We start from the raw sequence: 23,054 nt of genomic DNA, 5'->3' as shown, positions 1-23,054 counted from the left end.
ATATACACAATTAGAAGAAAAACGAGCGAATCGCTAGGGAGGTGGAGGTCAGGCAACTGCACCCCACTGTTCCAACGACCGACACGGGCGGTAAGAAGGAACTGAGGAGCGGAGGGGCCGGCAGGGGTATATATCCAGCACCATAGCAGCGCCGCTCCAGTGGCACCCTGCCGACCCACCGAGTGTTGCTAGGGTAAAAATCTCTGACGAACGTGCACGCGGTGCGCGCACACCTAACTGGAATGGATATGACCAAGCATTCGAAGAAGAACTGGCTGGGAAAATGGAGGGGAGCCCCAATGGGCTCTGGCCTCCCTCCTCCCCCCACCTCCCCGATGGACCTAACTGAGCGGGTCCTGTTGTCTGTACCTGCAAGACCTGTCTTGGACTGTGTTCCTGTTGTCTAAATAAACCTTCTGTTTTACTGGCTGGCTGAGAGTCGCGGTGAATCACAGGAAGCCGGGGGTGTAGGGCCTTGTCTCCCCCAACACTCCATGACACCTAACAAGTCAAGAGTTTCTGGCTTCCAGGGCTGAAAAGGCCACTCGAGTGCTAAAAACCCACCGCGTGTTTGTTTTTTGCTGCCCTCTTATGGGTGATAAAAGTTCTGTCGCTAAAACTTAGGTGAAGATTCCACTCGCAATGAAGCAAGAGAGAGCCCTGCTTGCTCTCATGTGTCTGAGAGGGGCTGGCTGCTGCGTGCCTGGAGACAGACCTGGCGAGGTGGCTGTGTGGAGGAGACCATATTTAGGGGTTGCTATTCAATCTGGAATGGCACGGTAACACTGAGCTCTGCAGAGGTTTCACGGTTACACTGGGAAATGCTCAGTGTGAGGGTTTAAAATGGAAAAAGTATCTTCCTCCTCCCCTTCCCATCAGACGTTTTTCTTCGTCAGTCGAAAACACCCCATGTGCAGTGGTGGGCTGGGCCCGTTCTAGAGCTGACAAAGCTGGATTTCCCTCCCCTGAGCGAAGTGTTCAGTGCAAGTGACCCTGTTTGGGGACAAAGTAGCACATGGCTCTGCTTTTTTGTGCAGAACGGCGCTGTGCCACGTGTGTGGGGCTGCTTTCCTGTTCACTCTTGGCCGGTTTGTGTCCATGTCCAAGACCTGCCATTGACCAGCTACAGCTCACCCCTGCGCAGTGGACCTGCACATGGCCTGTGCACCGTTAGAATCCCACCCTCACCCTCAAAGTATGGTTTGCATGGGCTGTGCCTTGGGGGGTGAATCCCAGCTCTGCCTTTGGCTGCTGGAGCCAGTCCCGTCCCCTCTCTGTGCCTCAGTTTACCCATCAGTAAAATGCAGGAACGGTGCTTGCGGCAGTTAGAACAGATGAAGAGATGCGACATGAGCACTCTGATTTTGGGAGCTGATGGGTGGGAGCTGAGTAGGAAGCAGAGCCCCTGGTTGGGTAGGGTTTCTGTGCTGCTCTATCAGGCTGCCATTCATCCCCCTACAGGATCCTTTTTCAATGGCGGGGAAAGAGCTTCTGGCTGTCAGTGCCGGAAGGAGCAGGGCGAGGCTGGCTGGTTGGAGTTCAGTGGGGTGGGAGCCCATTCTGCCCCACGCTTCAGTGTCTCAACCCAGACACGTGACTTCCCTGCGTCAAACGTGCCTTCTGCATGGAGGGGTAAAGCAGGAACGCACCCTGTGCCGAGGACACCAGCAGCTGGAGCTGAACATGCTGCTTCTGCATTAGGTTTCCCCAGCCACAACCTGGCAGTCAGGCCTGTTCTGCTCTGGTCGCTGGCACTCCCACCATCTGTGGGCTCCTGCGGGGCAGGGTCTCTGCTCTGTCCCTTCCCCATGGCTCAGTACCCGAGTTCTTGCCTCCTTCCATCCCAGTTCCTTGCTAACCGTGTCTGCTCCCTCTTCCCCAGGGGTCTTCCTGATCCCATACTTCATCATGCTGCTCTTCACTGGCCTGCCTCTGTTCCTGCTGGAGCTCAGCCTTGGCCAGTATGGAGCTGCAGGGCCCATCACCGTCTGGAAGTGCTGCCCCCTGCTGAAAGGTGAGTCTGTGCCTGGTGCAACGTCCCGCTCCCCTGACTGAGCAGGGCATGGGGAGAGCCAGCCGCTGTACATTTTACCTCCCCCAACCACTTCTCCGTCACCCACAAACCACAGTGGACAAGGTCCTCTGCCTCTCGCTCTGACCACATCACCTCCCGCTCTAGATCCCTCCTCCAGTCCTGCTCCTCCACTGTGTCCAGTTCAACCAGCCTGGCTGCCGCCTCCAGGCCTGGCAGAGCTCCACCCCCACCCCGTATCTGACCACATCCCTTAGCACAGCCCCCCCCTCCAGCCTCAGGGCTAGGTTTATCCACTCCCCCAGCTGTCGCCGCACTGTCTCAAGTGCCAGGAAATGCCTCCTTGAGCTGCTTCGCAAGGTCAGTGCCCTCCCCTCACTGCAGCCCTCTCCGAGACCCCCAGCTCTGAGCAGCCCGCCCCATAGGCTGTAACACAAAACCCAGCCTCTCCTCTCCTCCTCCGTCCCTGGAGGATTTCAAAGCACTAAAGAATCTGCCCTCCCGGGCCCCTGGGAGGAGCATCTGTTGTCTCCATTGCCCAGAGAGACCAGTGGCTTGGCCTGACCTCCCCGACGGACCCAGCACAGCAGCCCCCACTGAAATCCACAGGGCTATGGGCACCTGGGAACGTCAAGTTCCACAAGTGACTGGCAGGGCTGGGCGCAGAGCCCGGGCTCCTGACTTCGTGCCCTGTGCATTAGCAGTGAGCGCATCCTTCCCTCTCTAATGACTGTAAAGTGCTGGAGGTCTCTGGCGCCGTCGGCGTTCTCCGTAGCAGATAGTTCCCAAGCAGAGCTGTGGTGTTCAGCCAGGCTGTCGACTGTCTCCAGCTCTTCCCCCTGCCAGACCCTTGGGAGTGGGACAGGGTGGGGACTCTTAGCATGCCGAGGCTCTAAGCCCAAGGAGCAAAACTCTCTCTTGATTGTCTCCTCAGTCGTCCACCTTGATACACCAGAGGAACCCACTGGGCAGCAGGTCCTTGCTCCAGCCCCACACCGTTCAGTGCAAGCATGTGAGGGAGAGACGCCCAGCACCACTCAAACCACCTGAGCTCAGCAGTGTGTGTCCCCTGCTCCCTCTCGTGGGGGGGTTGGCCCCTAGAGCTTCCAGCTCTGTTCAGGAGCAGGCAGATCACCCTGTGGCCCAATGCAGGCTGACAGCCTGAGCGCACCTGTCTGAGCAGGATTCTGGGCTCTCTCTAGTCCCCTACGGACGTCATAGCTAGCAGTGCTGGACACACCTGCCCCGTGTGAGGGCAGGAAGCCTGCCTGGGGAGGAGAGATTTGAATGAGACCTGAAGGTATCAGCCAGTGAGGAGGCTGGGGAAAGGAAGGGGACATGGGCTGATGGGCTGAGCATCCTGATGAGAGATGGATCAGGCTGGGAAAACGCTGCCCCCAGGATCGCTGGGCACAGAGCCTGCAGACTCGCTGGAGAGACCTAGGGGGACCAGAGTGCCTGGTGGGCCTTGTCTAGTTCCTGCATGCAGCGGTGTTTAGATCTGAACGCTCTGTAGCTGCAGAGGGATCTTCTCCCAGCCTCCCACACCCACGCTGGCGGGAGACCCCGAGATCCGCTGCGCTGCCTGTCATAAACAGATAGCTAAGGGCTAATGTTCTTTTACCTGTAAAGGGTTAACAAAGGGAACCAAACACCTGACCAGAGGACCAATCAGGAAACAAGACTTTTTCAAATCTGGGTGGAGGGAAGTTTGGGTGTGAGTTCTTTGTTCTTTGTCTTGGTTCGGTGACCCTCTCAGCTCTGAGAGTGATCTTTCTATCTCCAGGCTTTCTAATCTTCTGTTTCCAAGTTGTAAGTACAAGGATAGTAAGACAATAGGTTTATATTTTTTTTTTGTATTTACATGTGTGTAGTTGCTGGAATGTGTTAAATTTTATTCTTTTTGGATAAGGCTGTTTATTCATTTTTTCCTTTAAGCAATTGACCCTGTATATTGTCACCTTGATACAGAGACCATTTTTATGTCTTTTTCTTTCTTTTTATTTAAAGCTTTTTTTTAAGACCTGTTTGAGTGTTTTTCACTGGTTAAGGCTAAGAAACGAAGGGAGGGGGAAAATCTCTGTGTGTTAGATTTACTAAGCCTGACTTTGCATACCCTCTGGGTGAGGGGGGAGAGAGATTAGATCTCTTGGTACTTGTGTTTCAAGGACTTGAAGCAGGGAATCTCCCAGAGTACCCAGGGCGGGGAAATCTGGGAGGAGGTAAAGAGGGTGGAATCCCTTTGTTTAGATTCACGGAGCTTGAATCTGTATCTCTCTCCAGGAACCCACGGAGGGAACACCTGGAGGGGAAGAGGGAGAAGGGAAGTGGTTTATTCCCCTTTGTTGTGAGACTCAAGGAATCTGAGTCTTGGGGTCCCCCCAGGGAAGGTTTTGGGGAGACCAGAGTGAGCCAGACACTGGAATTTTTCTGGCTGGTGGCAGCGATATCAGATCCAAGCTGGTAATTAAGTTTGGAGGTTTCATGCTAGCTTCTCATGTTCTGAACTCTAAGGTTCAGATCTGAGTAGGAGAGTTATGACACTGCCGCTCTCCCTACTTCTGTTTCACTCCCTCTCAGTGGCCTAGGAGACATGCCGTTGCGTGTCTGGCCAGTGCCTCGCGCAGCCTGCGGTCATGGCCACGCTCTGAGAGGTGCTCCCTGCAGCACGTGCCACCTCCCATCGTTGGCAGTGTGCAGTGACCAGTTCCCCACAACCTCGCGCTCTTAGTGCAGCTCAGACACATGGCCTCTAGGCTCTTGCACCCCCCCACATCTCCATCCACCTGTTGTCTCGTAATTGACATGTGAGCACTTCGGGGCAACAGCCATCTCTCTCCTGTGCCCACAGAATGCAGGGGGCCCTGCTCAGTGACGGGCCCAATGGCATCACTGCCATACAGCAGACATGCCAGCTGTGAATGCCAAAGGGCCCAGCTTCAATCCCTGCCGATGCCTGCAGGGGTAGTGAGCGAGCAGGGCTGGCGTCAGCTGCACCTTCCTCCCTTCCTTCCCTGCAGGGATTGGCGTGGGCATGCTGCTTGTCTCCTCGCTGGTGTCGCTCTATTATAACGTCATCATCGCCTGGACTTTCTACTACCTGGGCATGTCCTTCCAGAGCCCCCTGCCCTGGTCTTGCAATGCTCCGCAGAACGCCCCTCTCTGCCAGGTCTGTCTCTTTCCTCCCGGACGGCCGCTCCACTGGGGCGGGCTGGGTTAGTCCCCTCAGCTAGGCAGCTTGGCCTGGCGCTGCTTAAAACACTCGGCTGCTCCTCGTGCTGCTATGGGTGGGCTAGGAGGGGGCATCTGTCTGGGTCAGCCAGGGCCTCTGTATGTGCGGCTGTTGGATCCCGGGCACGGCTACTGTAGGAGATGGGAGTCAGCTAGCCATAGTGTGAGGATGCTGCTATTCCCTCTGGGGCCTCTTGCCGTTTGGGGAGGTGCAGGTGACCCCCCCACAAGCAGCATCCTGCAGGGACCCCACCCTGGGGTGCAGGCTGGGTCCTGGCTACAGAGGAGATGGAACTGCCTACAGGAGCTATTCAGCCCTGTTCCTCACCTGGCCAGAGGGGGGTCTCCAGCCCAGCGGGCCCCTCCCACGCCCAGCTCCCCCCCACCCAGCCCCGGTGCGAGTGAGGGAAGTGGAAGAGCAGGCTGTGATATGCAGGGCAGAGGCCAAACCAAGAGGCCAGCAGATGTGTCCTTTAGCAAACGCTGGGCCTGACCCAGTGCCCATGGATGAGGGAGCAGCAGCGAGCAGTTAGGCCAGGGCTGCTGGGAGCCGCGAGCTCTCTGGGGAGTCTGCCTCTCCGTGCCGTTGGGCAAGGAACAGGGAGGAAGCTTCTGCCTGGGGCGGCCGGCGTAGGTGACCAGCCCGCTCTGTCTCTTGCAGAACGCATCAGGAAACGCCAGTCGGTTCAGTGCCAGCGAGGCCTTCTGGAAGTGAGTGGCTGCGTTACGGTGTTTGTGTTTGAGACTGATTCACCGCTCTTCCCGGCTCGCTGCAGATCCCAGCCTGCCTGGCGCTCTCCCTCTCCCTCACGGAGCCCCTGTGCTCCTGTGGAAGCCTCTCCCACCTCCGCTCACTCGGGGACTGCCTCTGCCAGCTCCGCTCTCAACACCAGGGGGCGCTGCGGTCAGCAGAGTGCTGGGATAAGGGTCCAGGACTCCCTGGCCAGAAAAACAGTTGCATCAAGGGATTCCCCCTGTGTGGAGCTGTGGAACTCACTGTCGCAGGGCGCACAGTGCATGAGAGAATAGCCCCTATCCTGGCACTGGGGTTGAAGCCGTAAGCTCCTTTCCAGGCTGGGTTTGGAGGAAGCATCCCCTGCAATACTGTCATGTCTCCACGTTGTCAATGTTACCCTCAACAGCTCACACGGAGTCCAAGTCCCTGCCCCAAGCCGCTAGAGACCAATGCTGGCAAACTGGCTGTGGGGGTAGTGGGACTGTCATGCCGGATGTAGGCCTGTGTCATGAGCAGGAGGGGCTGGCTGGTGGGTGGGAAGCTCTTGCCAAAGTAGGAGGCAGGGATGAAGCCAGGAGGGGGCAAAGGGATCTGGTAGTGGGCACGGTGGCAGGATTTAACACCCATTCTGGTCCAGGGGGAGCGACACCTGTGTTCAGTGCAGGCTGGCTCCGCGTGTCTTTAACCTGCACTTGTGCCATGCAGCGAGCAGGTGCTGGGGGTCACGCACAGCTCTGGCCTCCACGACCCGGGCCCGGTGAGGTGGCCGCTCGCCATATGCTTGTTGGTCGCCTGGATCGTCATCTTCCTGTGCATGTTAAAGGGAATCCGCAGCTCGGGCAAGGTGAGTGCAAGGCAGGGCGTGGCCGGGATTTGCTAGCGTGGGCCTGTTGGAGCATGTTCCCGTGGCAGTCGAAGGGAGGGGAACCCCGTGTGCTGGCTAGGCCCAGGGTTTTCTCTATGCATGTCCTTTAAGGAGGGAAATGCCCCCAGAAGCTTGGTCAATGGGCACATTCTTACCAACGCTGATGCCTGAGTATCAGTCCCCGGCCCCTGCTCCCCGAAGGAGGTGGGGCTGATCCCCACTTTACATGGGGAAACTGAGGCATGGCATGACTCCGGAGCGGAGTTGCTGACCATTAGATAGCACTGCCTTTGAGCTGGGGCCGTGTCTCATGAATTCTCACTATCCTGCACGTGTCCCGGGCAGCGGCCGGGAGGGCAGATGGGAAAAGAGGCTGATCTGCCACGTGAAGGCTAGAGAGAGTTTGGGGCTTCTCTGGTTAAAAGGATCTGCCAAACCCACACCTTCTCCGTTCAGCGTGTCCTGAGATCTCCCCTCCAGAGGGTTAGCTCTGGGGAGGGGTTCTGGGCTCCCCAGCACTGAGGGGGACATGGCACATCTATTGGGGGGTGAAACAGCTAAATAAGGCAACAGGCAAAGTGCTCTTCTCCTTCCACCTCCAAAGAAAAAGGCCCCAGGGCACTGAACAGCAAATAACCAGGAAGTAGGGCCTGGCCCCACAGCACGCAGACCGGCCCATGGACTGGTGGGGTCGGTCATGCATGCTCTGACCCCACCAGGCAGGGACGCCTTGTGCATGGGGTTCCTAGCCCCATCCAGGCTCCCTGGGCGGCTGCAGCAGGGTGAATCCAGCTGGGTTCACCCCGCAGTTGTCTCTGCCCCACGGTGTTGCCAGAGTGATGCCGTATGATTAGCGCCGTGAAAAACACACCACGGACTGTGAAATCTGGTGTCTCCCATGAAATCGGGTCTTGTGTACTTTCAGCCTTCTCTACAAATTTCGTGGGAGAGACCATCGTTTCTCAAACTTTCGGTCCCGATCCAAAAGAGCCTCACGGTGTGGGGGTCACAAGGTTATTGTAGGGGGTTGGGATAATGCCACCCTTGCTGCGCTGCCTTCAGAGCTGGGCAGCCGGAGAGCGGCAGCTGGAGTCTGGACACTCAGCTCTGAAGGCAACGCCCGACCACCAGCAGGAGTAAGAGTGGCAATCCCGCAACCCCCCCTACAATAACCTTATGACCCCCCCCTGCCAAAACCCCCTTTTGGGTAAGGCCCCCACAGTTACCACATGGGGAAAGTTCAGATTTAAACAGCTGAAATCATGAAATTTACTATTTTTAAAACCCTATGACCATGAATGTGGTAGGGCCCTACGTATTCTCCTCCATCCCAGGCCTTGGCTCCCTCGTGTTGACCTCAGCTCTGCAGGGGGTGGGTGTCTCCTTGGTGCTGGTGGGTGCCATGCCAGGGATGGTGTGTGTGGGGATGTAAGCAGCCAGTGGTGCCATCAGCACTGTGCGGGGCTGGTGGGTGCAGCGTGCCAGGGATGGAGGGGGGTTTCAAACTGGGGCTGTGCCAGTGCAGGGATGGGGGGGAGGGTTACAGCCGCCAGGGGTGTAACCGTGCAGGGATGGGGGGGAGGGTTACAGCCGCCGGGGATGTGCCCGTGTAGGGATGGAGGAGGGGTTACAGCTGGGGGTGTGCCCGTGCAGGGATGGAGGAGGGGTTACAGCTGGGGGTGTGCTCGTGCAGGGATGGGGGTGGGGGTTTACAGCTGGGGGTGTGCCCGTGCAGGTGGTGTATTTCACAGCGACGTTCCCATACCTGGTCCTCATCGTGCTCATCATCCGAGGAGCTACACTGGAGGGATCCATCGAGGGCGTCCGCTTCTACCTCTCCTCGGACTGGAGCAGGCTACAGAGCGCTCAGGTACCCCCCCCCATGGGTATCTTAGACTCCCCCACGCTCGCCATAGAATCACAGAATATCCGGGTTGGAAGGGACCTCAGGAGGTATCTAGTCCAACCCCCTGCTCAAAGCAGGACCAACCCCAACTAAATCATCCCAGCCAGGGCTTTGTCAGGCCAAGCCTTAAGCGTCGGCCTGGCTTTGCACTCGGTGGGTGCGGTGGTGGCTGTGGGATGTGGGGCCCGGCTTTGCGCTCGGTGGGTGCGGTGGTGGCTGTGGGATGTGGGGCCCGGCTTTGCGCTCGGTGGGTGCAGTGGTGGTGGGATGTGGGGCCCGGCTTTGCGCTCGGCGGGTGCGGTGGTGGCTGTGGGATGTGGGGCCCGGCTTTGCGCTCGGCGGGTGCGGTGGTGGCTGTGGGATGTGGGGCCCGGCTTTGCGCTCGGTGGGTGCGGTGGCGGTGGGATGTGGGGCCCGGCTTTGCGCTCGGTGGGTGCGGTGGGATGTGGGGCCCGGCTTTGCTCTCGGTCGGTGCGGGGGTGGCGGTGGGATGTGGGGCCCGGCTTTGCACTCGGTGGGTGCGGGGGTGGCGGTGGGATGTGGGGCCCGGCTTTGCGCTCGGCGGGTGCGGGGGTGGCGGTGGGATGTGGGGCCCGGCTTTGCGCTCGGCGGGTGCGGGGGTGGCGGTGGGATGTGGGGCCCGGCTTTGCGCTCGGCGGGTGCGGTGGGGGCGGTGGGATGTGGGGCCCGGCTTTGCGCTCGGCGGGTGCGGTGGCGGCGGTGGGATGTGGGGCCCGGCTTTGCGCTCGGCGGGTGCGGTGGCGGCGGTGGGATGTGGGGCCTGGCTTTACGCTCGGTGAATGCGGTGGCAGTGGGATGTGGGGCCCGGCTTTGCGCTCGGTGGCTGCGGTGGTGGCGGTGGGATGTGGGGCCCGGCTTTGCTCTCGGTGGGTGCGGTGGCGGTGGGATGTGGGGCCCGGCTTTGCTCTCGGTGGGTGCGGTGGCGGTGGGATGTGGGGCCCGGCTTTGCGCTCGGTGGGTGCGGTGGTGGCTGTGGGATGTGGGGCCCGGCTTTGCGCTCGGTGAGTGCGGTGGCGGTGGGATGTGGGGCCCGGCTTTGCGCTTGGTGGGACGCGGCGTCAGCGTCAGGATGGCTTTGCGCTCGGCGGGCGCAGTGGCAGCGGCGGGACACGGCACCTCGGCTTTGCATTCAGGGGTCACAGAGGCCCGCAAGGAGCATGTTCGGGGTGGGGAAGGAGCCGGCTCCCAACGAGCTCTTCCCCCCACCCTCCAGGTGTGGAACGATGCTGCCTCACAGATCTTCTACTCGCTGGGCATTGGCTTCGGGGGGCTACTCTCCATGGCCTCCTACAACAAGTTCGACAACAACGTGATCAGGTGAGCGGGCGAGTGGGCCAGGGAGCACTCTGGGCCAGGCCGTGTGGGGCCGAGGCAGCGTGGTCCTGAGTGACCCCACACACGTGCTCTAAGGGAGGCTGCCCAGCTGTGTGTGTGTGGCGGGGGGGCGGAGGAGGTGCATGTCTTTGCTGCCATGATGACTCCAGAGCCACCTGGGTCTCTACTCTTGTCCCAGAGCTGGAACTTGTGACCTTCTGCTCCTGAATGCCAGGTCCTGCCAGCTGAGCTACAGGGGAGCCTGGGAACGCCAGCGGGCTACCACCACTGGGACGGCGAGCCGCGATCCCAGCTCCTTGGCAGCTTTGCCACACCGTCGGCTCCATGGGGAGCTGCTTGGTGGTGTGAACATCTCATCCCAAAGGCTTGACAGTCTCTGTGCCAGAGATCCTGGGCCGGGGCGGGGGCAGCCCAGGCTCCTGTCAACTCCTTGTACAACCCACCCACCCCCGCTCTGCCGCCCACAGGGACACCCTGGTTATCGCCATCGGGAACTGCTGCACCAGCTTCTTCGCTGGGTTCGCCATCTTCTCCATCCTGGGCCATATGGCGTGGAGGAAGAGAGTGCCGGTGGGGGAGGTGGCCGATTCAGGTAGGAGGGGGCCGGCTGTATGTCCTGCCTGGGTGAAACCATCCTGCTCAACCTGCCTCCCATCCTGCCCCGCCCCAGCCGAATTCTGTGCCCATCCCAGTGATGTTGGCAGGGGGAGTGGGGGTTTCTTGCTGCCAATTCCTCTCCAGATCAGGCCAGCTGGGTCTCCAGCAGGAGCTGCCCTCACTCCATCCTCCAGGGGATCGGGCGGCTCCTTTCCCTGGATTTAGGAGCTTACCTTTGGGCAGCTGGGTTTAAAACTTGGCCTTTAACCCTTGGGAGATGGGGCAGGAGGTGGCTCCGGGGACGATTCAGGCCCAGCCCTGTGAGGGGTGCAGCCTGCCCTCAGGGCATCCCAATAGGGCACTGCTGGAGTGTCTAATGCGCTGCCCTCACCCCAACCCTTCTCGAATGTGTCCCGGCCCAGGGCGTCCAGGACCCCGGCTGACATTCCCTGTAGGGGCTGCCACTGGCGCTGACCTGGCCACTGGCTGGCGCTGCCCTTGCTCCGGTGTGACGGGCACCCCACCTTTTCCCAATTCATAGGGCTCCAGGCAAAAAGCACCTACCCGTACCCAGTCCACAAGGCTCCGGGTGTAACTAACCCGGTCCGTGCAAGTACCCACACCCGTACCCAGTCCACAAGGCTCCGGGTGTAACTAACCCAGTCCGTGCAAGTACCCACACCCGGACCCAATCCGCAGGGCTCCGGGTGTAACTAACCCGGTCCGTGCAAGTACCCACACCCGGACCCAATCTGCAGGGCTCCGGGTGTAACTAACCCGGTCCGTGCAAGTACCCACACCCGGACCCAATCCGCAGGGCTCCGGGTGTATACTACTTCTGCAGGTGTGCAGAACCTTTTCCCAGTGAAAGAGCCTTACATAGTAATACGCTGCATAACCTCTGTCTATTACCACTCACCAAAACCGGACTGCACACGCGACACACAGGGTCACCACTCCAAACCAGACATGAACTTTTCTTGATGGCCAGCCAGGATCAGGTCCATCTGGGGAACTTGTCTCTACACGGCGTCATTGGCAGGGTGCTGAGGTCTGGCAGCTTTGATCTTTGGGGCTGTGTCCTGGGGTTGGTTCACAAAGAACTTGTTTTTGGACCCCAGTTTCTATAAAAGCAGCAAAGAATCCTGTGGCACCTTATAGACTAACAGACGTTTTGGAGCATGAGCTTTCGTGGGTGAATACCCACTTCCTCAGATGCATGTAATGGAAATATCCAGGGGCAGGTATATATATGTGTGCTAGCAAGCAAGCTAGAGATAACGAGGTCAGTTCAATAAGTTTCTATAGTGAATCAAGTCCTTTTTAGCTGTTTCCTAACTTGTCATTATAGTAAAATGTTACTAACCGATCCGAACATTGTGTAACAAAATTCTATAACCAATCTTACCTCACCACCTTGATTGATTTTTGCTAGGTGTAAATTAATTATGTAAGAGACAGAAACAGTTAAAGAACCAGACAGACCATACAGATAAACAATGGGGAAGTGGGGACAGTAATGCCCAAACAGTACAAAAACAGGGATTTCACAACCACAACTATTGAGAAGTGATTTCTTGCCAGACAGATGCTGTCAAACAGGGTTTTCTTTAGCCACCTTATGTTTCTTTATCGGGTGATAGCCAGAGGTGAAAGTAAGCCAGTCCTGTCTGGTACAGCGTACCGGCAAGAGCCAGTACGCCATGCTGGACCGCACCAGCTTCCATGGCGGGGATTCAAAGGGCTCTGGGCTGCCTGCAGCCGCGGGGAACTCTGAGCCCTTTAAATCCGGGTCCCTACCTGGCTGCCGGGATTCAAAGGGCTCTGGGCTGCCCAGAGGGGCCCGGATTTAAAGGGGTCAGAGCTCCCCGCGGCTGCAGGCAACCTAGAGCCCTTTGAATCCTGGCCACGGCTCTGGCAGCCGAGCAGGGGTCAGGATTTAAAGGGCTCAGGGCTCCCCTCAGCAGCAGGCGCTCTGGGCCCTTTAAATCCCTGCCCCAGCCCCACAAAGCTCGGGGTTCCACCCAGCGGCCTGAGCCCCGGGGGCCTCCTAGCTACCTCTTCAGCTGGGAGCCCCTGGTTGATTTAAAGGCCCTGGGTCTCGCAGCCACAGCTGGTGCCCCAGGGCCTTTAAATCTTGAGAGGCCACGCCTCTTCTAGATGAGGCCACACACCCCTCAGGACTCCAGCAGTACCGGTAAGTCCTGTAAGATAGCAGACGAAGGCCTTAGGCTTTAGGCCTTATGCTGTGGCTGCAGATAAAGGCCTTATCCTTAGACTGGGGTAGAAACACACTGGCCAGGAGTGAACGTTGTTGGGCTGTGCTGCTGTTTGAGGCCATGTTCTCCATTTCTCCTCCACCCCCGCAGGTCCTGGGCTTGCCTTCGTGGCCTACCCAGAAGCCCTTGCTCTGCTGCCTGCCTCTGCCTTCTGGTCGGTCCTGTTCTTCCTGATGATGTTCACACTGGGAGTAGACACCCTGGTGGGTATAACTTGGCAGGTCATCGCTCGCATGCCCCCTCCCTTCGCCGCTGGAGGTCGCTGGCCTCTAGGACCCTCGCCTCCCTGCAGCGCAGAGGTGTTGCCCTCCTGGCCATGGATCTGGGACGAGCTGGCCCCTAGTGATGCAGAGAAGTTTTTTGGCCACCCATCGGTCCATCTGCCTCTTGGACACATGGTCCAGCAGCATCCACCGCTCACCCAGGCATCTGCAAATCCTGCTGGTCCAGGGGGTCGTTCTCTGGCAGAGCTGGGTTCATGGGGACGGTGTCAGCACCCTCCCCCAGGACACGTTGTCATGCTCTTTATAGAGGGGGTAGGGGGTAGTCCTTGCGGGGGTGGGGCAGGAACATGTGGTGGGGCAGCAGGTGCTCCTTGGAGGGGTGGGGCAGGAGCATGTGGTGGGGAAGGGGCATGGGTGCTCCTTGGAAAGGGTGGGGCAGGAGCATGTGGTGGGGCAGGGGCATGGGTGCTCCTTGGAGGGGTGGGGCAGGAGCATGTGGTGGGGGAGGGGCATGGGTGCTCCTTGGAGGGGTGGGGCAGGAGCATGCGGTGGGGGAGGGGCATGGGTGCTCCTTGGAGGGGTGGGGCAGGAGCATGTGGTGGGGCAGGGGCATGGGTGCTCCTTGGAGGGGTGGGGCAGAAGCATGTGGTGGGGCAGGGGCATGGGTGCTCCTTGGAGGGGTGGGGCAGAAGCATGTGGTGGGGCAGGGGCATGGGTGCTCCTTGAAGAGGGTGGGCAGGGAGAATCCTTGCCACCCTGAGTCGGACAGGCAGTCAGGAGTGACCCTTTCCAGCTCCCTCTGCACTTAGCCCCACATGATGTGTGGGGTGCTCCCCTGTGTCCTGGAGACACTCCGCAGCGGGGCCTGGGACATCTCAGCAGGGTGCCGGGGCACTGAGCACACATCCGAAAACCGGCAGTGCCTACGGGCTGGTGCCTGGGGTGCCCTGACCCCCCGTCTCTCCCCCAGTTCGGGAACATGGAGGGCATCACCACGGCTGTGCTGGACGAGTTCCCGGCCCTGCGTGAGTGGAGACGGAAGACCCTCTTCCTGGGTGCACTGTGCTTCATCTTCTACCTGCTGGGCCTGCTGCTCATCACCGAGGTAGGGCAGAGCTCAGCCCCCCACGGGGAGCCGGCTGTTGGGGCCAAATTGTCTCCAGCTCACAGACGCCATCGACCTTGGGGCAGGAGCCCACAACTGCCTGCTTGGCACAGGGGCGGGACCTTCCCCACTGGACGGGGGTACTGGGGGGTGCTCACCTGGCTGTGCTGCACTCGGGCTGGAGACGGGTGGCTGGGCCTGTGGCTCAGCTGGCCACGTGCTGGGCAAGCAAAGCGCCCCATGGTGGGTCCATGGGAATAGAGGCTGCCCCTCCAGCATGGCAGGCGCTGGGCGCGTTAACCCACCTGTACCCAGTCCATGTTCATGTGCCCGCTGCACTGTCGCTTGCAGGGTGGCATTTACTGGTTCACCCTCATCGACGCCTACAGCACCAGCTTCGGCCTCATCATCATCACCCTCTTCATGTGCATTGGCATTGCATTCTTCTACGGTGAGTGTCCCAACCTGGGGCTCGGCGCATCCCAGAGTGTTGGACTAACCTTCCTCCTCGCCTGCCACGGAAATGCAGCCGCTTCTGGGGTGTGATGTGGCAGCTGCTTCACAGCACATAGCAACACCACCCTACCTTGTTCAAGCATCAGCCGCGTGCTTGGTACAGGATGCAGAGGGGGCTGTGGCCCCTGGCTGATCTCCACCCTGGAGGGCAGTACATTTCCGGCGAAGGGTCAGGACCCCAGTGCTTCTTCCAGAGACCAGCAGCACCCTCTGGAACTGCTGACCTGGAAAGAGCGCCTCCTTCGGAGCTACCAAGCACCTCTCTGCAGCCCCCGGGGGTTGCTGGGAGGTCTGCCATCCAAGCCCTGCCCTGGTGTGCAGGGCTGCCCAGAGGGTTCAGGGGACCTGGGGCAAAGCAATTTCAGGGGCCCCTTCCATAAAAAGAAGTTGCAATACTGTAGAATACTATATTCTCATGGGGGCCCTTGCAGGGCCCGGGGCCTGAGACAAATTGCCCCACTTGCTCGCTCCTCTGGGCAGCCCTGCTGGTGTGACCCTGGGGAGCTCGCCCAGTGTCGGGGATGCCGCAGGCCTAGTGCAGGGGGTGACCATGGTGCCGGAGGTTCTCCTCTCTAAACCCCCATTTGTCCCCATCTCAGGAGTGAACCAGTTCTGCCGGGACATCGTTGACATGATCTGCCGGTGCCCGCCCTGGTGCAGCAAGCTGCTGCTCTACTTCAAGGCATGCTGGGTATTCATCACGCCGTGCCTGCTGCTGGTAGGTACTGGCCCTGCCCGAGAGGCCCCCATGCCATGCGCAAGGGGCAGCTGCGTGATGCAAGAGCAAAGCCTGCCTCTATCGCCAGGCCTGGGACGACTCTGGTGCTGTAGTGCTGAGCTGCTCGCCGGCCTGCCTGACCTGGCAGCCAGATGGGGCCGTGCAGGCCCCTGGTGTCCCAGCCTGTAACACACTGGGCATCCCCGGGGCAATGCCAGACTTGACGGTGCTGCACCACTGCCCCCTAGTGGCTCCAGCCTGCACAGCTCAAATTGACCAAGCTCTGGAAGCCTTCCTGACCCCCATCCCCTGGGTATCTGGGCACCTCCTGGAGTGGGGGTGGGCAGGCCCCTTGCTGCAAGAGGTGGGTGTGGATGGTGGGGGAAGGGCTGTGGGTGTCTGACCGGGCTGCTTGGATCTGCCCTTCCAGTTCATCCTCATCTACATCTTCCTGGAGATGTACAACACGTCTCTGCACTACGGTGCCTACGCCTACCCGCGCTGGGGCAAGGCCCTGGGCGTGTGCATGGGCACCATGACCTGCATCCAGATCCCGCTCTGGGCGCTCGTGGCCATCTGCAGGGAGTCGGGGACACTGACGGACGTGAGTGTGGAGCCGAGCCGCCCTCCCCGGGTCCCCCGTGCAATCCGGCTCCCCCAGGGGTGGGGAGGGCAGGACAGGGCAGGGCTAGAAGGAGCTGGGAGCTCCCGGCTGGGGGGGGGGGGGGTCACCCTGCAGAGTGAGGCATGCTGGAATATGGAACCTGCCATCTCTCACCACCTGGGGCCCCTGGGCCCTAGCCCCTGCTGGGCCCTGCTTTGTCCTTTCTGGGTAGGACTCAGGCTCCCAGCCCCGTGGCCCACCCCTGCGGCTGCTGGGCAAATGCTGCAGCTGTGCTCCAGCAGTCATGGCCTCAGCCCCCCGCCCTGCAAGTCCTTGGACCCTTCTCCCTGTGAGGGCTGGGCCTGGCTCCCTCTCCATTCCCCCCGAGGGCTGGGTCTGGCACCTGGCTCCCTACCTGCCCCCTGAGGGCTGGGCCTGGCGCCTGCCCACCCCCTCTCCCCCCGAGGGCTGGGCCTGGCGCCTGGCTCCCTACCTGCCCCCCGAGGGCTGGGCCTGGCACCTGCCCTCCTCCGAGGGCTGGGCCTGGCTCCCTACCACCACCACCCCCCACTCCCGAGGGCTGGGCTTGGCTCCTGGCTCTCCCCCCTTTCACCCCTCCCCCCGAGGACTGGGCCTGGCGCCTAGCTCACGCCCGCTCTCCTTGCAGCGGTTCCGGAAAGCCATCCACCCTCTGAATTCCTGGCGCACGGCGACCACCCACGCCGAGGTCATCGACGTCCCCTACACCATCAACCTCGTGGACAGCGACTTCGCCAGCCCGCCCCAGGGGAGCAGCGAGGCCTGAGGGGCCGGGGCCGGGCAGCAGAATGGGGGCTCCAGGCAGGTCGCTGCCCTCGCCGCTCCAGGCAGCTGCTCTTGGCTCCATTGTGGCAACCTCCCAGGCAGAGGCCGCGGGCCGGCGCTCCTGGATCCTGTTGGAGGCTGCACGTGGTCCCTCACCTGCAGGAGACGATGCTGGGCTGGAATCTGCTGCTCTCCAGCTGCAGTGGGGGGGTGGGGCGGGGCCAGGACTCTGCTCAGGGCTGTGGCCCGCCAGCAGCCGGGCACTTTGCAAGAGGGGCTTGGCCTCTGAACCTTCTTAAACCACAGGGAAAGGATTGTACTTGAGAATCGATTGCACGTGCCCCCTGGCGCAGCTGGGCACGCAGCTGGGTGGGTGTGCAGGCTCCCCCCAGGCATGGACAGAGGTGCGCAGATGGGGCCGCTCCGAGGTGTGGAAGTGCGCAGACAGCGGCATGCCCTGGGGCACAAAGAAGTGTGTGGACAGGGGGGCGCCCCGGGGCGTGGACAGAGAGGGGCACGCACAGAGAGGTGCCCTGGGGCATGCAGAGAGGCACGCACAGAGAGATGCCCCGGGGCGTGGACAGAGCTGTGTGCTCCTTGCCCAGCTGCACCCTCGGCGAGAAGTGATTCCCCAGCACTGAAGCAAGGCTGGGCTGCTGCTGTCCTAGCACTAGCGTCTGTGCCGGGGGCTGGCCGGGCTCCTGGGGGCTGCGCCTGGGGGGGAGAGTTGTGGTGGGGGCTCTTCTGGCTCTGCGCCTGCCAATCCGAGGTCTAGGCCCTGGGTTCCCCTCCTCTGTCTTGGGCACTCAGGCCAACTGCTCCATTAGCCAACCCAGCCATGGCTCGAATCAGCTCCTGCCAGGGTCTCGCCAGGTTGGCGGCCGGCAGGGTCACAGCCCAAGCCTGCCCCAGGGGTGAGGACTTGGGGCCAGCAGGTTGGTGGCAGCATGAGGTTCATGGTGCACAGCTGGGAAGCACCTTGCCCTCACCTGCTCTACGGGAACTGCCCACGTGTGGGAGGCGGCAGCTGCTGCGGGCAGGGCTGGCAGAGGCGAGGATTTGTCCCGGCAGCGAGATGCAGGGGGAGGGGGGTCTCTCCACAAGGCGGCCCTGCCAAGGGGCTGGGTTTTGGGGGCCCCGGCTCTCCGGCCACTGGGATTTCTCTGCTGTAGAAATAAAGGCTTGGTGATTCCCAAACAGAACGGGACAGTCTCTTATTGTCGCCCCACTGGCGGCCATGGGAACGGTGCTGCCTGGTCCCTGTGTGGGGCTGGGTCAGTCTGGGGGACAATGGTCCAGCTGGGCCTCGATCTGCACAGCAGCATGGACCGCCCTCCCCCCCAACACACACACACCCTGCAGGGATGGGGGAGTCGCTGGGAGGCTGCAGTACTGTGTGTGAAGTGCTGGGTGCCTCCCTGCCCTGAGTCAGCGCACAGTGAATGGGAGAAAGGCCGGAGCTGGGCTCTCCCTAGGGCTTGGAGGGGTGTGAGCTCTTCCTGCTGGGCAGGGGCCAGTGCCAGCCCTTTGCCGAACTGGGCGCTCTAGGAGCCCCGCTGGCTCCTGGGGGCTGAGTGCTGACCTCTCGGCGCTGGAGGAGACCTGCTGGCACAAGGGCACCGCTCCAGCTCTCCACCTCCCGCAGCTGCTGTATCCCCAGCCCAGCCACAGCGGCTCAGGGCCAGCTGTATGCCCAAGGCCTGGTCAAGCTGCCCCAAGGACTAGCTGGGGGGGGATTGGCTGGGGCCGGTGGGGGAGAGGGGCAGGCCAGACTCCTCCCGGCCCTGTGGGAGGATTTAGAGCCTCCTGGGAATGCGGCCGGGCCCAGCACAGTGTAACCGGGGCAGGACTGGACTGGACTGGACATTCCAGCCATTGGCACGTGGGCAGGCGCCTCCAGTCGCTCACCGCAGGCAGCTCAGGGATTTTCATGCCCAAGGCCAGTGGGGGAGACAGATGCTTCTGTTCCTGCCGGCTGGGCTCTGGCTGCACCAGGTCTGAGCCCTCCCTGCCACTGGTGGGTTGACACTGAACTTATCTCTGCAGCTTCCTGTACCAGGGCCGCCCGCAGCCGGGCCCAGCCCGCTCCTCCCCAGTGCAGGGCACAGGCTCCCGGGGGGGAGTGCAAGGATCCTCTGGGGCAGGGCCAAGCGAATTCAGGGGCGGGGGCTCCAGGACCTCTTACTCATGGTGCAGGCTGCCCTGGGCCTGGCCTGTTGGGGGAGGTGGGGGTAGTGCCCCTGCCACACCTGGGAGAGGCGAGACAGTTGGCAGTGTGTTCAGGGCTGGCTCATTAATAGGGTCACACCCCTGTGAGTGATGTGGGGGGGGGGGGGCAGAACCATGCCCCCCCCGTGATTGCTGTGAGACATCCCCCCCGCCCTGTGTCATGGGGGAGGGGATGCTAGCACGCACCCCATGGCCCCAGCTGCTATGTTGCCCTGGGGCCTCACCAGCTACATTTCAGAGTAACTGTGCCAGCCCCCGCCAGTGCATCAGTGCTGCCTCAGCAGCCTCTTTCCACCCCCCACCCCCAGTACAGGGTGTGTATCTAGAGGAAGGGCTGCGGGGATCATACCAGGCTGCAAACCGGCGAGTGCCCAGGCAGTGGAGCTGCACGTGCGGGCCTCACAGCCCCTGAGGCTTGACCTCTCGTGCCCGGTGCAGGCGGGCGGGCACCTGTTCCTTGCAACAGCACCTGAGCCAGCCGAGAAGAGACCGGTAGCCCCCACTCAAAATCTCCTACATGCTTTATTGGATTGAAAACAGTTTTATGAAATGACAAAACAAATCCGACTTGGCAGATGTGGCACAATTGCTGCTTTATAAATGGCACCACCTTCTCCAGCAAGCAGCGGCGTGGGGCGCCAGGCCCAGCTGGGGCCCCCTGCCCACGGGCTGTGCTCGGAGCAGGGAGGAAGCGGCACAGCACTCGGACCTGCTGGGGGTGGGCTGTGAGACACCCAGGCCTGGGCTACACACCTCCCTGGGGCCCTTCCCACCCTGCTCTGGAACCACTGCCGGGAGGGAGCTGGGCACTGCGGCAAGGTGAGGCCCCGAGGCTGCTCTCACCGGGGTGTGGGGGCCTTTCCCAAGACAGCGGAGCTGCTCTGAAACCACCCAGCACCATCAAAGCTGCATGGATCGGGCCCAGCCCCAAGCTGGCGTAATTCCCACCACGGACCGTCAGGAAAGGGCATAGGACCCAGGCTAGCTGGCACAAGCTGGCCGCTGCCCGTCCAGCAGGATGAGGGGCTGGCTCCTCTCCCTGGGGCTCGCAGGTGACACGGTGGCCAGCAGCAGCCAGGGGGGCAGGAGAGTGAGGAATCGCAGGCACTTAATCAATGTAGAGGATTTTTCATTTCTCTCAAAGCAACAATAATCGTCTAGCTACCGGCTCTAAATCATCTCGTTAGCACTTCCTGGAGACCCGACACCCAGTATATTACACCAGCTCCAAGCAAAGGCCCCAGCCAGCCCTCTCCTCCCCACGGATCCTTGCAGCCAGCCCTACTTCCCCCCCCCCAGCCACACACTCTGCCCCCCGAGAACACAGGCTTCCTCCACAAGCCAGCAGACAGAACGCCAGGCCCTGTGCCATGGGGCTCTTTGGTGGGGGCCTAACACCTGGGCCCTCCCAAACTGGGATGGAAGGGAGGGATCGGGCATGGGGGGCAGGGCACAGGTGGGGAGGGCTGGGTGCTCTCCTTCAAGTGAAGGTTGCAGACAGGTTCCAGCCGTCCACGTCGAGGTAGCAATTCAGTGGGTCAATCGATCACCGACACTGCTCCAGCTGGGGGTACGGGGGGGGGTCTCGGCTGCTGGCCCCTCCGGCCTGGTTCTAGTCTGAACAGGGAGCAGAGCTGCAAAGGGGAACCCCCCTGGGGCACAGCAGAGCGTGGCGAGGCCAATCGCTCCTCCCTGGCCGTGTGGCCGCAGCAGGTGTCCCACCAGCTGAAGAGAGCTCCGGTTCCCCTCCCCAGCTCCCTTTTTCCACCTCATCCTCCCCATGCTCCTCCCGCCCCAGGAGCCCAGCCCCAAGGGGCAGACGCAGCCTGCCTGAAGCTGCCCTGGGAAGTAAGAACTCTGCTCGGCCCAGGAGTCCCTGCTTAGAAACCACTGCGTGCCCCCAGCCTGGCATTTTGCTCTCGCTGTGGCACCCCCCCAGCAATCACAGCAGGGAGGATGTGCCGGAGGCCAGGCAGCATTAGAACCACCCCCGGGGCAGGACTGCTGAGTCCCTCCTCGGACACAGCCCGACACACAGCAGAGCCGACCCCCCACAAGCCATTTCAGCCCCTCCCCCAAATATTCCTGAGGGGAATTCTCATTCACCCCCAAGCCGCTGGGGCCAGGCCCCGGGAGCAGCCTATCCTCTCGGCCCTAAGCCTGGCCCGACTCACCCAGGAAGCTCAGTAAAGTTGCCTGGCTGTCCCCAAATGGCTTGCGGCCCTTGGACCCGGTGGGAAGCTGCTCTGGGGTTCGCAGCACCCGCCTCCCCCAGCCCAATTTCCTTTGCCCAGTGCCTGGCCCTGGCCGAGGGAAGTCCAGCTCCAGCTGCAGAGGCTGGGAAGGCTGAGAGGGAGCAGGCCCCCATCCGGCAGGCTGCAGCCATCCCCTGAGCCAGCTAAAGAAACAAACAGTGCCTAGAATAGACTTGGCCACGGTTCCTGAATGCAGAAACACCGGCCAGGCCCTTGCATGCTCTCCACACAAAGCCCTGAACCCGCTCGCTGGCATGCGCCTTCTGCTTTCCCCTGCCAAAAACGCATAAGCCCCATCCTCCTCCAGTCACCCCAGCCACGGGGCGTCTGTCCCAAAGTGCCCTACGCTGCCCACGCGAGAGAGCTGCAAAGCCACAGACGAGGCAGCTCACCCGAAGAGATCGCAGCGGATTCAACCCTGAGTAGCCAGGACTAGGCCCTGACCTCCCCGAGCCGCTGCCCCGGCCCAGGCGAGAGGGAAGCCAAAGCCCTGGGGGTGCATAGATGCAAGCGGTGGGTCTGGGCCACAGGGACCCTTCCCTGGTGGGGTTCTCACGCTGAGCAGGAGCCACACGTGCAGGAGTCCCAAAGAAGCCGAAAGGGGTAAAATCAAAGCTCATTAAACAAACCCTAACTGCCGTGTGGCCGAGTGGAGGCAGGAGCACTCGGAAGTCATGAGAAGCCATGCACAGCAAAGCAGGCTGCTACTGAACGGGAGGGAGGGAGAAGGGGTGGCTGGTTTCCATGTCAGGAAATAAATACGTTTAAACAGCTCCTCCCCCTGCAGATTTTACATGACTTGATTGAGAGGCAGAGGGTTTCTGGGGGTGGGGAGGAGGGGTGGGCAGTCGCAAGCACCCCACCCATGTGGCTCCTGGAAGGGGTGGGAAGGTGCCCTCGCCCGTGGCTCTGGGCCCCGCCCCTCCCTGCCCAATGGATTGGGTCAGTGGCTGGCTTTCCTCCTCCTCCTCCTACTTCTTGGGCTTTTTGAAGATCTTTAGGGGGAACTTTTTCTTGCCCTGGCTGGAGTCAGTCTCCTCGCCCGTGGAGCCGCTGTCCTCTTCCCCGGCGTTCTTCTTGGTGGCCAGCTGCGGGATGCGGGTGTTCTTAGCATTGCTGGGCCTGGAGTCGGAGATGGGGGAGGGCGTGTCGGGCTCGGTGGAGCTGGGGCTGTGTGAGCGGGAGGAATCGGAGTGGCTCTGCCTGCCCGCCGTCGGGTGGCTGATCTCCCCGAGGCTGGCAGACTTCTCCATACCATGGTTCAGCATCATCATCTTCTTTGCCACCACCGGGCTCTCGGCCAGCCGCTCCTGCAACGCCCCCAGCGAGGAGGCCTCACCGTGCCTGCTGCCTCCGTTGGAGGTCGGGGTGCAGCCGGCAGGGTGGCCTGAAGCCGACTCCTCTGCGGACCTGGTCAGCAGCGGGGGCCTGGCGGCCAGGAGCTTGGGGGCAGAGCCTGGGATGCGCTGATGGTCGCTCATGTACAGGAAGGAGGAGTCGGAGTCGGAGTGAGTTAGGTCTCTGTGGGCGGGAGGAGAAGGAGGTCACGACAGAGTCCCGTGCCCCGAGGAGCCTCGCACACGCACACACACACGCA

The 23,054-nt window shown here is 61.3% G+C and overlaps 2 protein-coding genes across 14 annotated transcripts in view; one reads left to right on the top strand and one right to left on the bottom strand.

The window, feature by feature from the left end:
- The window catches only part of LOC127033824 (sodium-dependent proline transporter-like), a 48,682-nt gene extending 30,527 nt beyond the window's left edge, over nt 1-18,155 (top strand). For all 7 annotated transcript variants that reach the window (XM_050926430.1, XM_050924865.1, XM_050925643.1 and 4 more), the window contains 14 exons: nt 1,883-2,014; nt 5,053-5,201; nt 5,925-5,974; nt 6,705-6,843; nt 8,600-8,734; nt 10,005-10,108; nt 10,594-10,718; nt 13,093-13,205; nt 14,197-14,331; nt 14,683-14,782; nt 15,447-15,565; nt 15,996-16,169; nt 16,837-17,501; nt 17,538-18,155. In XM_050926430.1, the coding sequence (XP_050782387.1) occupies nt 1,883-2,014; nt 5,053-5,201; nt 5,925-5,974; nt 6,705-6,843; nt 8,600-8,734; nt 10,005-10,108; nt 10,594-10,718; nt 13,093-13,205; nt 14,197-14,331; nt 14,683-14,782; nt 15,447-15,565; nt 15,996-16,169; nt 16,837-16,974 (1,613 nt within the window). In that variant the 3' untranslated portion in view covers nt 16,975-17,501; nt 17,538-18,155. The remainder of the gene's footprint in view (nt 1-1,882; nt 2,015-5,052; nt 5,202-5,924; nt 5,975-6,704; nt 6,844-8,599; nt 8,735-10,004; nt 10,109-10,593; nt 10,719-13,092; nt 13,206-14,196; nt 14,332-14,682; nt 14,783-15,446; nt 15,566-15,995; nt 16,170-16,836; nt 17,502-17,537) is intronic.
- A 2,340-nt stretch (nt 18,156-20,495) lies between these two features.
- The window catches only part of STIM1 (stromal interaction molecule 1), a 179,625-nt gene continuing 177,066 nt past the window's right edge, over nt 20,496-23,054 (bottom strand). For all 7 annotated transcript variants that reach the window (XM_050968508.1, XM_050917830.1, XM_050969267.1 and 4 more), the window contains one exon: nt 20,496-22,978. In XM_050968508.1, coding sequence (XP_050824465.1) covers nt 22,429-22,978 — 550 coding nt within the window. In that variant the 3' untranslated portion in view covers nt 20,496-22,428. The remainder of the gene's footprint in view (nt 22,979-23,054) is intronic.

The sequence above is a fragment of the Gopherus flavomarginatus genome, chromosome 1 (genome assembly GCF_025201925.1).
Source record: "Gopherus flavomarginatus isolate rGopFla2 chromosome 1, rGopFla2.mat.asm, whole genome shotgun sequence".
Taxonomy (NCBI): Eukaryota; Metazoa; Chordata; order Testudines; family Testudinidae; genus Gopherus; species Gopherus flavomarginatus.
Note: the sequence above shows the minus strand (reverse complement) of the source record. Positions and strands in the feature narration are given on the sequence as shown.